Raw genomic sequence first — 15,841 nt, 5'->3', positions numbered from 1 at the left:
CATTATTATTTATATGTTATTGTAACAGCACTCACAGGCGTGCGTATGAGTTATCGATAGCATTAATTTATCTTATAAATGGACATAGTAGAAGATAGACCAAAATTTAAACTGAGCTTTTAGGTACCTCATAAAAACTTTATGGAAATTTCTTAACTTGATACAAATACAAATAAAAGTGCCTAATTATAAATATGAGTGAAATTTGCGGGTAGCTATTCTCCCTCTCCAGCCTCCTCCAGAAAACAACATTTAATATTTCATTAACGTTTTTTTGTCATTGTTTTTTTAAATTTTAAATATAAAATATAAAAAGTATGTTTTGTTCCATGGTCCATAGTAAATCATACGTTTCAAGTTAGTACTTGGTTTTTATGTTATAAAAAATAAACGTATTTATAGAAACATAATACAACATAGTATAGATATTGGAACCAAAAATTTTTCTGTCGATGATTAGAAAACTAAGGTTAAAAATACAATAAATGACATAGAGATTTGTAGGTATTTTGCGACTGGAGGTAGAATAATGAGTAATTATTATACATAAGTCAGTAGGTAGGTACCATATATTTAGTTTTCTGAAATGTTTGTTGTGTTCCTTGAAGCGCCATTTAATTAATACAAGGTCTGTTCAGAAAATAACTGAACTTTTTGAATTACGCCATAATGGAGATATTTGTTGATATGCGGTTGGCAGCATTGCGTTGAGCATAACCTCCTCTGTTCTTGGATTATTGCTATCTCATTTAGTTATTTACAAACTTACAACATGCATTCAATTTTTAATTGCTCACAAACGTAGGTATGTACATCACACACCTTTGTGGCATAGAGGGGCATAATTCGAGGGTGTACATAATAATATTACACCACATTTTTTTTTCCAAATTATTTCAAGTTTGATTAATACAAAATAAGTTTAAAGGGCTTTACAAACATATGTTCCTTCGAATGTTGCTAGAATTCTCCGCTTTCGAAATAAATGATGACACAGTCCTAGGCCATGTTTTGACAATTAATGCTAAAAGTTGCAAATATCAAATTATTTTTAAAACAAAAATAATTAATTTTCAAGTGATCATATTATCTATGGATGAAATAAAGTTTTGTTCATATATACAGGGTGTTGCATCACGAGAGGGGCATGGCTTAATGGAAGATAGAGGCGATCTAGGGTAACTAGGATCGTCTATAGAAATAGCTTCTTGGCCATTCTTTATTGAGATACAGGGTGATTTATGATTTTTGGTCAAAACTGCTTTATGTTATAACTTTGGTAGGGAATGGAATAATGGGTTCATATTTGGTAGGGTTAATGCACACACGATATTTCATGTATGCATGTATGACAGCAATAGAAATCCAGGTCCGGACTGCAAAAATTGTTAATTTTTTGTGCAAGTCTAGAAAACAACACTATGTACGTATTTTTTTGAAATTCCGATACGATATTCCGAAAGAGCATAAAAAAGTGATCTTAAAGACGCGTTACTTTTTTTTGTTACACGTTGGTGTTATTTAAATAAGCTATTGAATATACGAGACTACGCCTTCTAAAACTAAATTACGTAAAGGACACATGATAAAAATGGTATTGCAACTGAAATTAGCCAAGGTTTAATTTAATTTCAAATATAGCTTATTTATATTCACTTATTTTCCTAGTCTTTAATAATATTTTTATTCTTTATCTCGAGTTTTAATGATAAACTTATTCTAATTAGCTCTTTTCAACTTTGAGATAATATGCAGCACGCTCTTATTATTATTTTTTACTTGATAAAGTTCAATATTTTAAATATATATATGCAAGTAATAGCAGTTTTCGTAATTTAGGTTCACTAAATTATCGCTATAGATTTTTAATCCATAATTTTGAATTGTAAACAACATAATTGTGATTATATTATCAAACAATAACTGTAATTCCTATAAAATCGCTAAGAGAATGGAATTTTAATACAAATATTAATAATACAAAACACAATAAATAATTGAGTTTTAAATTTTATATGTATAGATTGTAATAGGTAGTCATTTGAACAAAAATGATTAATATAAATTAACCATAAATTTAAATAACCAAACGTTTATATTAAATACAGTACTTGTTAGAATTATTAAGGTTATTAAGACTGCTAAGCTAGCTAATTATTTTTGCTATGTAGGTACTCTTACATAAATAATGGTAAATGTATAATAGAATACGTTTACTACTTGGGCATAGATAACTTTGACAAATATTTCTAAAACGTTACTGAATTAATAACAAGTATAGGCTGTTCTTATCATCGCAATATCTAAATAAATTTAGCGACAAAACCACAAGTCGACGTATCATGTGTGAAGGTTGTTAATTTTCAATAAAAAACTAGATCTACCATTTAAATTTTGTTTGTAGTTCGAACGTGCTGTAAGTTGTATTGATGTATACCGACCTCTCTGTTGGCCCTTCATAGTAGCTTTCGCTATTGTAGCCTCGACTGCGATGAATTGGTTTACTGCATAAATCCTGCATCAACGCACCAGACTTAACGCTGAATGACCTTTTTCCACTGCGGCTACCTCTTAGCTTAATCTCGTAGTTTGAAATCTGGCCCTTGTTCTCAAAGTAGTAAATAAATCCATGAATATTTATCTCGGAATCAAAGCTGGGCAGTACTAGGGTAAATTGTACTCATGATTGTACTAAGTAGATACCTACCTAAAGTACTCGATACCAAGCATATTCTGATCGGTTTCAATACTAGAAATTTTTAAACATTTTGCAAATTTTGAGTACATTGGGTAGGTACTCAGTAGGGACTTAATCCATTGAGTGAAATCATTTTCACCCAATATTGAGAATTTTGATAATTTTACTACTGAACTGAGTACACTCAAATTTAGGTACCCGTTAAATAAATTCTGCAGATAAACTCGTATTTGGTACTCTTGTAGCTATATCGGAGTAAATAATAATAATAATGCTTTATTACAATTTCTAAGTGAAATTTACAACAGGTGAAAGTCTAGCCCACATGCCATTCTAACTTAATCCTTCCTAAAACTTAAAACTAACCTTATATCTAATAATTATAATCCTAAAATAAAACCAAACATGACATTATAATACATAATAATAAAAAATAATGAACAAACTAACAAATATTGACTTTTTTTAAAACTAACAAATATTACACATTTGTTTTTGCAAGTATAGCAAATATCGTTTTAAATGTATTTTTAACGATCCCTCAGACTTGATCCCCTTGATGGTACTATTCAAAGAATTGTATAGTTTAACTGTGTTATAAGTGAATGAACGCTGAAATATGGCAGTCTTATGATGAGGTATAGTTAATGATGTTTAGTTGCGTAAAAGAGTGTGAACTGCGTTGCGACATGTTAACTTATTTTTTAACTACTCAGGAGATGGAGAGTTTTGTATACGATACACAAACGAAAGGGAATTGTATTTGAATGTGTTATTAATTTTCAACTCAGTTTATTAATTAATTTACAGCAAGTGTTTTGAATTTTTTGTAATCTATTACATGTTACTTTGTCCAAACATGCATAAAAGACTATATTACAGTAACATATTTTATTGTTAGATAATACTAAACTCTTAAACATACATTTTTTCATCTTATACGTCAACAAATTTTTATTAGCATATAGTAGTTTTAATCTGATGTAACATTCCTTGGAAACATTTGTGACATTGTCTACGAATTTCAAATTTTCATCAAAATATAGTCCTCAGTTTTTTGCAGTGGTAACAAACGGAAACAACTGACCATCAATGTTAGTACGCATACTTGATTTTAAGTGTTCACGTTTTTTCTTTGTGTACAACAAAATTACTTTTAGACGTAGATTATGATTTATAGCATAGTTATTAATATTGGATAAATCATCATTTATAATTAATTGTCAGTGCTTCATCAGATCCATCAGTTGCAGAGTGATGATAAAGCTGCGTATCGTCTGCAAAAAACTGAACATTACATTTTGTAATTACATTTGTTAGGTTAAACGTATAAAGTAAAAATAATAAAGGCCCAAGTACTGAACCCTGCGGCACACCCGTCACGATTTGCTCGGTAGTCGAAATATTATTATCCAATATTACTTGTTGGAATCTGTTTTCTAAATAGTTACTAAATTTCAACGAGACACCGTTAAAACCTAAATACTTGCACTTGGCGATAAGCAGTTTATGATTAATTGTATCGAAAGTTTTTGTAAAATCTAAATGAACCAATGCAGAAGCTTGCCCAATGTCTAATGCACGCAATATATTATCAGTCACATTTGCCAAGGCTGTTGCCGTACTATGGCCCTTCCGAAATCCAGACTGATGTACTGGAAACAGATTATGCTCCATTACATATTTACTTATTTACCCGTAAACAAATTTTTCCAAAATTTTTGATAAAATTGGCAACAGACTAATGGGCCGCAGTTCACTCATATTCGTTGGGTTATGACAATTAGGAAGAGGTGTTACAAGAGCTGTCTGTAAATGTCCTCATTATTGAGTGTCCCCGCCCCATTCTATGGTTATCGTGCGTTGTCTTTGTCTATTCCCATCGTCCCCATTGGGTCGTGTCGTGGCGTGGTATATGGCGTATAGTGTTCGACAAGTGTGCGTTACTCCGGTTATTTTGATGAAAATTATGTTTAAATGCTATGGTTTGATTACAATAAATTAAAAACAATAATATATTGAGTCTCGATTAATATTTGGTTAAATAAACGGATAGTTAAATTCTTACTTACACTTACTTACGTATCTGTAACGTACAATATTGGTTATGATGGCAATCTATTCGTCCGATCAGTTAACCATTCCTTTAAACGAGACCTAGAGATCTTTTAATATCTCATGAGCCGCGAAATGCGCGAAAGGTATAATTCTTCTAATAAGCACGTTGTGAAAACATTGACTCAGAATTAGACCACGTGCCTCATCACAACTAGAAATGAGCTAAGGCGCTCGGGCATCAATAAAGTCAACTGGCCAACGTTCGTTATATATATTTTTATTGTTTAAATTAAAATAATAAAGAATAGGGCATTTTATTATGATATTTGTAATCGGATCAAAGGCTTGTTTACGCTAGAGCTCGAGAGAGACTGTGAATAATAGGTGCAATGTTTTTAGGATGTAGAATAATTTAGGCGACGGTCGGAATTATGTTTCTGCGCATATGAAGGTCAAAGCTCATAAGATTTTAAAACATCTCTAAATAATATTGTCCCTAAAACAGATTTGTGTAGAAACCACTGTGGCAGCTTAGTAGTTTATGAATTTAATAGGTACAATGATATTTAAATTAAAATTTAAAGTGGTGGAAAACCACTCCAAATGTTAATGAAATGGAAGCAGCTGCTTCCCATGGAAATTTTCATAGTACAAAATTACTCAATATTAGTTGAATTTAAGTCATATTAGAGAAAAAGTCAACACTTTATTGGTTTTACATACTCAAGAGAGAGTCAAAAGTCAGTCACTTGATAGTTTTAGCAGAAACTCGGATTAGAATAAAACTCCTGTTGCAATGGTTTCACTCATAAAATTTTGGTTGTACTCGTACTAATAGAGTGAAAATTTCACTTAATCGGGTGCAGAAATTAATACATTATTGAGTAAAATTGAGTGAATTTGAGTGGATTTTTTTTTACAGTATAGTGTTAATTTTTACATTACATTGAAATTCTACATTGACTTCAAGTTGAGAAAGTTACTAGATATTATTTTCAGGTATGCAGTTTTCTAAGATTTACATATTATTATAATTTCAGTACGCCCACAGATTTTGATAGATATTTTTTACAACATTAGTATACTGTTAAATACTGCAAATTATGTTTTAAAGAGTAAAAAGTTATAGAAAAAATATTACTACACCTACGATCGAAATAAATAATTTTTATACACGATATTTGGTATTATCCAGGTAAATTTTGGCTATAAGCAAATAAAAAGGTAATACAATAAAAATAATAATTTAAAAAAATATAATATTATTATTAGATAAAAATAAACAAAAAATAGTTTTTTGCACTAATTATGACCCATGTTTGTTTTAATTAATACATGTATTTGTATTAATATTGTTACTATTATCTTAGCAACATATTATTATTGTTATTTAGAGAATGATTCTCTCTGTAAAATAAAAAAATTAGTACTCATGCCTTCAAAGCTCAAAAGTGTTTCTCTTAGTTCTTAAGATGAATTAGAAACCGAAATTGTTATTTTATCGTTTTAATAAAATCAAATTGTACATTGATTTCAAGATAAAGAAATTAGTAGGTATTATTTTCAGGACCGAATTGTAATTTGTAACGAAAATATATTATTATATAGAATAGATCTCATGGAATAGATTTTCAATAATTTAAATATTTGTGTAGTCAATAATTTTTATTCATAAAATGAATTATTCAGCTAAATTTTAGCTATAAGCAGATATAAAAAGGTCTAATAATTATATTTGAAATAATATCGTTAGATAATAATACTATACATAATATAATTGAATTATTTAGATAAAAATAAACAATATTTAGTTTCCCACCAATGCTGGCCCGTGTTTGTTTTAATTAATGCATATGTAATATTAATATTATTATAATATGAGTAACTTAATCCTGTTTTTGCTATTTAGAGAATTATTCTCTCTGCTGGCAGTCCTCTCACATTTAGTCCTGTCACTCTGTATAATCCTCCATCTTCTGGAGCTGAAGGAGTAACACCTTTAACAGTGAATCTTCCAGTTGTTACGTATAATTCGTCCAAATTTGGGCCACCAAAAGCAGCAGATGTAACCTGAAAACGATATTGTAAATGTATGTAGGAGTTTTGAGGTTGCATTTTTTAATAAAGAAAATCATAAAATCGCAGCAATTTAAAGGGCATTGTGTATTTTATATCTTCCTTTGCACCATGATCTTTTTTTAATTATCCAGTGTCTACTTTTCAAATCATGTTCCTGAAATCATAGCTAAAAGAACGCACATAAATTTGTTGTTCCTTATATCTATCAAATACGTAGGAAATAATTTTAATTAATATACGAGTATAAATAATTATAGTTACTTCAGGCCACACACTGTAAAAATTACCGTGTATAAATCGAGAATTATATAATAGATTTAATTAGATTAATAGCCTCTAATTTAGACGAGTTTTGCAGTAATAAGGATTTCGTATAATCTTGCGACATATAACATGACAAACAAAAGTCGATTCATATCAGCAGAGTATCTCCAATGTGCATACCAATATAGTTTTTTAGTTTCTTACCTGTTTACCCGGAATTTGGATAAAATCCTCTATAATTCCTGGTTTTCTAGGATTGACCTTTATCACACGACTTTGATTGAAAACAGCCACCCACAAATTCCCATCTGAATCAATCGTCATCCCATCCAGCACTTTTAAGTCCGCTTCTCGGTCGAATTTTTCGAATAATGTGTAAATTGGTTTTTCGTTAGCTGAAATTTAATTTGATCACTAATGACAGTTCAGATTTTATAGCTCAAAAACTGATAACAATTCTTCGAGGTCGAGACAAATTCAACCACCAGAAATTAAATACTTCATGTGTTTCTGAGGAACAGACGGTATTCATTTTCGTGACAGTTTCAGATATATAAATGTTCTCGACCACCAAATACACTAAGATGAAAACTACCTTATACCAATGTTTCGGAGAGAAACTGTTTACAAATTGTAAATATTTGGAATGGATATATCATACTTTTCCACTGCAACTAACAGGTCTATTCTATAATAAATATTCATGATCTTCTATCTTCAGTCGTCTAATTAGTTTCCACAGCTTTGACAGCACTTCTTTCACGTGGTTACCAGGTCCTAGTTCTTTCTAGAGAAGTAGAGAATACACAAATTGCTATATCTTCAAAATCGCTGTCCCATCTCTCTATGCTGTCTTTTATAAGACCAATGATGTTGGGTCTGCAATGTTCTGCTGGCAATCCTACTTGATCTGCGGCTTTGGTTCAGTAGGTATGCGATCAACTCCTACGAAGGTCTTTTTAATAACATTGTGGTTTTGCCTCTATCAATGGATTTCTAGTTACCATTTCTGACCCTTATATTTGTGCAATACTGCAAGAGGATATAATTGCACATGACTTTTTGCATCTGCTGTATTTAATCTGGCATGAGCTGATTGTTTTTCGCGCTGTACGACTCTAGGTGTAAATAACACTTCTTTGGTTCTTAATGTTCTTCTCGTTTCAAAGTATTTAATGGCCATCACCTCCATCTGGAAGACCGCAGCATGCATTCCTAGACTATATGGAACTTGGACAATTTCCTTAGACCCATGTATTCCAGTTCCAGCTCATGTATTTGTCTTTGAATCGTTCATATATCAGATTGGCTGTAACAAGTTCCTTCTCTCAGTTCTTTCTTGCTGGTATTATTATCTTAAAGCTCTTAATTGCATCTAAATAGACATACAGCCTTCCAGCATACCCCACTGAGTCCAGGTTGACTGATAATAAATCCTCATTATAATCTAACTATACAAATCGTGCTTGTTCTTGAATAAAAATATTTCAGTAAAACCTCTAGAGCTAGGATGTGGCTCTCAAGATCCTATCTTCATGGCCCTCAGGCAAGCTAGATTTTTAATACCACTTAGGAGCTTTCCTACTTTCAGTTGCAGCGTCTTCGGTCACCATAGGTTAACATTAGACACACAATTTTTGTGTGTAAAATCATTAGACCATCTTATGTCTCAATTTTTTCCATAGAGTTGTCTGGACGATTTTACAGAATACAACTCTGCAGTTATATCGGCTATAGTCTAGATAAATTTAATTTTTTTACTAAGTAACCGACACAGAAACATAATCTAATCATCATACTGTCACTCTAAAACAATTGACTATATAAAATCTCTGATTTACATAGAATTTCAGGAAAGTTTAGCAATTTTTTTATTTTTATAAAGCCTTTTATTATTAATGCTGTTTTTATATTTATTTAGCAAATTGATGATTTGAATGTGACTCTAGCAGAATATTATGATGAATTTCGATTAAATGTTAGTGATTCAAATAATAGAAGACAGACGACTGTGCAAAATTATTTTTTCATATTTACTTACTTATGGTCCCTTCTTTGATGTCAAAGTCGTATTGGTCGAGTGTACCCCTATAAGAATCGACGTAATAGAATTTGTTTGTAGCAATGTCAATAGCAATTCCATTGGAAATCCCTATTTCGGTTAGATGTTTAGTTACTTTTCCATTTTTGAAGCTGTAAAAACTGCCTTTCCCTTCAGGAATTTGATCGTCTGTAGGTGCGACTCCCATAGTACCTAGATGAAGTTGTTGGTGTATTACACTTGAAAATATTTTCAATAAATAAATGATACTTAATTGTAGAATGGGTCATAGTTCTGGATGTTATATGTACAGCGATTGAGACAAAAACACATTTGAAATGTAATTTTTTTTCAATCGAAACTAAGAGAGTGCCACTTTTAGAAACAGTTGGAATTTTTCGAAAATATTGTATGTATTGAGTTGAAATGGATATGTTTCTTTAGGCACTAATTTAATTTTGTAGTTAGAATAAACGCGATCTTTTTGTACTTCGTACATCAAAAATAAAAAGAAAACCAAAATTTGATTAATGAATGAGTGAATATTATATAACTGAATATCAAAAACAAACAGCAAATGCAATTTGTCATCTCATTTCGTGTTAAATAGGATCATGTTTCATAAACTGTTTTTAACATTATTTTGAAAAATGATCATAAAATAATTATGAATATCTTATTTTTAAATTAATTTGCAGCGCATTTCAAATCTCGTGAGACAGATTATTGATTAATGTTGTTAAAATAATATAAAGTGAAACAAAACATCTCTTATCTCGAACACTTTTTTACTTTTAACAGTAAACTATTTTTAGTCAAAATTAAATAAATAATAATTTTTTGTTCAATATGCATTTTCTCTCGGTGAGCGAAAGGTGAAAAATATATGTTAATAAAAAAATATTACTATTGAAATTTTTAGCTTGATTGATATTTTTGAAATCCTAACAAAGTTTTTTTTTTAATTTTGATTAAAATGGACCAATATTTTATGAGATTATCTAACTCAATTCTCATATTTTGACCTTAGAAATCTCCTACTAGCCATGTGATATTCTTAATAAAATACTCTATATCTTTTTATTTCTTGTATCTTCGTATATCTTTTAATAACAAATTGGACCAAACTGGGATTTTGTTTGAAGTTAGTTTGAGTAGCGTTTATAAGAAATAAACATTATTAGCCATTTTTTTATATTAAAAAAACATATTTTTTTGACTATAAATTTCTAGAGGAAACGTAAATATCAACATTCTCGAAGAAAAATTACACGGACGATGACTTTTCTGGTTCCAATCTTAATTAGGTAATTAATGAATAAGAGGATCCATGCAAAAATATCAATAATTGTATTTTCTTTTTTCATACCACTCTTCAATTCCAGAAAATAATACTACTAAAATTAGAAAATATTTTGTTTAGTATAGAAAATATTAGAATTGGTTGAAAATAGTTTGAACTCTTTTTATGAAATACAACACAGACATTTCTGTTAAATAAAGATAATGCAGTCTAAGTAAAGGTTTATACCAAAATTTCTAAAAAAATTGTTATCCGAAATTAATATGGAATTTTAATCTTTGTTTTGAAATACGCAATGATTTTTCAAATTACCTATTGTAAGTCAAATAATAATTAGTAATCCTATTTACATCTTTTTCCGTCGATCTCACCCTAAAATGCAGTTTTAGAAACTTATTTCCGGATAGATTTTTAGGTGTCATTATTGTCATGTATAGCTGGGGGCGAAAAAAAGCTTTCTTCCCGAAACGGTTAATGAAATTTAAATAATGTTTTTTAAAGTATTCAGTAATAAGTTTAGGTTGGAATCTTTTTATTGTCCACAGCTGTACCTAAAATTTGTAATCACGTGCAAGTATTTGTGTGATATGACATCAAGACACTGACACTAATCTAAGGGAAAATTATAAATAATACTATTATAAAACTATTATAAAACCTTATAAAAGTTATATAACCGCCCCTATTATTTTTATAAAACTATGATGGTTTCCTTTAATGACTTTAGGAGAGTTATAAAGCGATTATAAGAAATATTTCAGGAATTGTTTTAGATATTATTTAAGTAACTTCGCGCATAATTTCATTACATTTCTATTTTCGTAAATATATAACCTCAGAAATAAATCATTTGATACATTTTTAAATTAAAATTATTATTTGGGAATATAGATATATGTGACCTTTTAAACCTCTAGAAATTCGTTTACAATAAAATCTCTAAAGAAGATAGATTGCTATCAACTAAGACCTATCAACAGAGCTGCAACCACATCTTGTTATCTAGCTTGCTATTTTTATTTTGGTATTATCTCACAATCAGTCCGCTATCTGTGTAAAATAAACATACACAAAATGTGACAGTCACAGTCTGTTTGTAATAATTGCCAATACGGATCTCACAACTTTTATGTAGGTACTCATGGTGACCTAAAGTTGTAGAGTAAGATTTTTACTTACGTAGGTTACCATGTCTATTAATATTTTAATACATCATCCTTATAAACCTAAAAATGTTACAAGTACCTAACTACAATGACAGTAGTACGCCTATTGGTTATCACTGTTAATAGTATTTAACTTAAAGTAACGATATATAGCGCATTGCATATCTGTTGATATATTTCTGTTCTGTATGTCTCTGGTAGAATCTAGCGCATATTTATTGTAAGAGTTTTATAAAAGCATCTTATAAATATTGTGTTAATGTCTTATAAGTTATAATAAAGTTTCAAATCAACAGCTAGTAGTTATTGTTAAATTATTACTAGTGCCCTAAGTTATACAGGGTGTTTCAGTTCGAGTGTATCGAACTTTAACCACAAATAGAACTCAATAAATAATTCAGAATTGCCTATAAAGCCAAGGTCTAAGTCTCGCCGTTTTCACTGTACAGGACCGTATTGGTCGTTTGTTAAAATCATATTATTTACGAAATCTTTGGTATGCTCATAACAAATTGATTCAAATTTAGTATGGTTTTAACATTTGCACAAGTGAATAATTTACTGTAAAATTTACACATTTTTGTAGATCAGTTGCGTAGGAACGGGTAGTAAAGCGGGATTTTTTTACCTCAACTTCACTTATAAAACCACAAGCACCTTAAATTACCGCTATTACAATTGCATGCCTTTTATATTTTATATTTTATATAACTTAAGGTAACAGAAAATGTTACTTGGAATGTATACCTACAGGGTGTTCCTAAATATCATGTACATAAGGAAGGGGGTAATTCTTTGTCTTATTTCATGACTAAAAGTTCATATAAACATAGGTCCGCAAACCCTTCGTTACCGATCTACAGGGTCTTGAAATTTTAAGATTTTTTTAATTTCTGCTCTATAGCTCCCACAGTTTTTGAGATATTTAGCTGAAATTTGGAATATAGGTTACGCTGTAGGGCTTACATCATTGGGCATGCCAATTGGTCGTGAAATTCTACAGAGTGATATTTTTCGGACTTCATGCCCCATTTTCTTCCCCTTAACATTTGTGCGGTGCGCCGCTGGTAGATCCTAAAACCAAAATTGAATTTTATGTTTTGTTGAGAAACTTTTTTGCCTCTTATGATTTTTTCGTATATGCGACCGTTATCGAAAAAAAAATAAAAAGCGATTTTATGTAATTCGTTAGATGAAACTTAAATTCTTAAAATGGTTCAGTAGGCTCTGGCGTTATTTAGATAATTTCTTGTTTCTATTAATTTTGACAGTTCGCATTTGAAATAGTAACTTGGGTCTGCATATGTTTAAAAATTAAAGGTTTATGTTACAAACTGTAAGGTGTAAAAGTGTTTTAAATACTCATTGTCCCAATTTTAGTTTTTAACAGGTAGTGGCGAATAAACTGTCAAAATTAATAGAAACAAGAGATAATCTAAATAAAACCAGAGCCTACTGGACCATTTTAAGAATTTAAATTTTATCTAACGAATTACATAAAATCGTTTTTCAGCTAAATATCTCAAAAACTGTGAGAGCTATAGAGAAAAAACTAAAAAAATCTTAAAATTTCAACACCCTGTAGATCGGTAGCGAAGCGTTTGCGGACCCATGTTTATATGAACTTTTAGTCATGAAATAAGCCAAAGAATTACTCCCTCCCTTATGTACATGACATTTAGGAACACCCTGTATAAATAACTACGAGAGTGTATATACTACAAAATGTACACTCATAGCATAATATAAGTAATTAAATACAGTTAAACCAACAATAGATATAAATTGTTACAAAACAATAAATTGATAAGAGAATAATAAATAATGGATATTTACTAAAAGTACATATTTATATTATTGTCCTGCGCCCCTAATAGTCCGGGCGAATTAGTTTTATTTTTCAAAGCACTATTTGATGTAATTAGTTTGGAATCTGTATATCAAAAAAACGCCGGGATAAGGACTAAGTTACCGTTTTTTTTTTAGGTTTTTTGTTAATAACTTTTTTATTTTGCTTCTTAAAAATCTGAAATTTACACAGACGCGAGATAATGTAATTACCTTTCGATCCTTTTTTACTGAATTTCGATAACTTGACTTGGGCAGAAGATATACGTTTCTACTTTTTAATTTTACAATAGGCCGTCATTTTGAAATTGGGGGTCAGGAATGCGGGTATTTGTTGAGCACCCCAACAGTTATCTTTCCCTGTAGTTTCATCCAATTTCAGTCAAATTTGTTCTTTTTATTTAATGCTGAAAGTTTTGCACTTTTTTTTCCCCGCAAAAAATTTTTGCGAGCTTTCGCAAAAGCCTAATTTATGCTTATAGCAAATTTCCTCAGGAACAAAATCGATAAGTATACCTCATGTCGATTAGAGGCTTATTTTCGGAGATATAAGCAAAAAACTGAAAAAAGAGAAATTATTTTATTTTTCTTTTGTTATAAACAATATGACTATCGACCTCTACAAATACACAAATTTATTCTGTGTATTTTTTTACTTAATTTTAAGCCCATAAAATTCGAGTTAGGCCCGATTTTTGAAACAGGTATGTGTTTGGTCTAATTCGCCCGGATTGTAAATAATTTAATTCTTTACTCTACCTGTCCAAAGTCTTCCAGAGGGATCACACTTTCCATCATTAAAAACATTCTCTGTGTTTTCATCCACTTCATACAATATCTTCAGGCTTGCGACTTTTTCGCTCTCACCGTCCCACGTTATCAGAGCAATTTCTCGTCCATAAGTGATAACGAACTGATCGGTTTCTCCCTTCACGGGAATTATTATTGAAACATTCTTACCTAGACAACAAAACGATAAGGAATGAAGGATACAAGTATATAGATTTTAATATTACCTATGTCTGCTTTCGTGTGTTTTTTTGTCGAGGGCACGTATTTGTTGATTGTGTGTTTGTTGATATCGACGTAGTAAAGACTTTGGGTCTCGTCATCCCAGTGGGGCCCTTCACCTAGAGAGGTTGGCTCGACGTTTAGCTGTTCGACTTTCGGCGCCATCGTCTAAAGTTTAACTGGTAATAATTACGATGTCGTAACAATTTATCACTGGCAGTACATCGGCTTGGATTATACAGACTAAATAAATTGTCTCCTATATATTTTCAGTGCGGATAGTACATTAGAAAATCAGACGACCTTTTATACAAAGTATTTATTTATTTAATTATCTAGTTTTACGCTACCTACCTACAGCAGAATTATTGTGGAGAAGTGGCGAAAATTTAAATGCGTTTGTTTGTCCAAGTATGAAGATAAAATGCCTTCAAATTTGGTGTTCCATTTATAGATACATGAAAATTCAACGCGTAAATAGTATACGTTGCTGATATGTATGGAAATTGTCTATTAGCTCCTAAAGTGAGATAGATATCGAAAAATTAGAAGACACAAACACTTTAGGCTTTTTTAAAATCTATTACAATAAAGAAGAGTTATGTATACAGGACATATCGAACTTTGAAAATGATTTTCTTATCAATTTTACAAAAATATTTTAGTTCATTAAAAATATTTTAGTTTCCAGTTACCTCTGAGAGTTTCTGGCTCCATAACAATGCCGCGTCGTTCTTTTGTCTAATGGAGTTGAAGTTTTACTGATTATAGGATACGGAGATAGAAGACGAAGTTGTGACGAAGTAGTGGATATTTTTCAAGAATTGCATCCCGATTGGGAATGTATTTCTAAATCAACCATTTCAGAAACATAGCAGAATTTTTCAAGAAACTGGAGGTGTTACAGATCGATGAAAAAGTGGAAAACCAGTAATCGTTACAAATGAAGAAAATTCTTTGAATGTCATGTTAGATGTGGTGGAAAATCCAATAAATTCGACACAACAGAGGTCTTTAAATCATAACATGAGTCGATATTCCATCCAAATATTTGCAAACGGGAAAAATTATATCCATATAAAGTTCATTTCTTATAAGCATTGAGAGAATTGAGTTCTGCGAAGTTATGGATAAATTAAATGAAAATGTTAATTTTATCATATATATTGTTTTCTAAGGAATCCAAATTTTGTTTAAATGGGCACGTAAACCGATACAACTGTAGATATTGGTCAGACCAAAATCATCATTGGATGATGGAGGTTCACACCTAACAACCACAGAAAGTAAATGTTTGGTGTGGTATTATTGATGGATACGTCATAGGACTCTATTTTATAAACGGAAATTTCACCTCTGAATGATATTTATTA

General features: G+C 30.5%; 1 protein-coding gene across 1 annotated transcript; it reads right to left on the bottom strand.

Annotated features, from left to right (window-relative positions):
* Positions 1–6,402: 6,402 nt before the first annotated feature.
* LOC108909484 (regucalcin-like) lies at positions 6,403–14,686 on the bottom strand. The gene is made up of 5 exons (XM_018713836.1): positions 14,474–14,686; positions 14,217–14,417; positions 9,141–9,353; positions 7,304–7,494; positions 6,403–6,826 (listed from the first exon to the last, which is right to left on the bottom strand). Exons 1-5 carry the CDS (start codon positions 14,631–14,633, stop codon positions 6,662–6,664), a joined length of 930 nt encoding a protein of 309 aa, XP_018569352.1. The 5' UTR covers positions 14,634–14,686; the 3' UTR covers positions 6,403–6,661.
* Positions 14,687–15,841: the final 1,155 nt, after the last annotated feature.

Source organism: Anoplophora glabripennis, unplaced genomic scaffold, assembly GCF_000390285.2.
Source record: "Anoplophora glabripennis isolate ALB-LARVAE unplaced genomic scaffold, Agla_2.0 scaffold327, whole genome shotgun sequence".
NCBI lineage: Eukaryota > Metazoa > Arthropoda > Insecta > Coleoptera > Cerambycidae > Anoplophora > Anoplophora glabripennis.
Note: the sequence above shows the minus strand (reverse complement) of the source record. Positions and strands in the feature narration are given on the sequence as shown.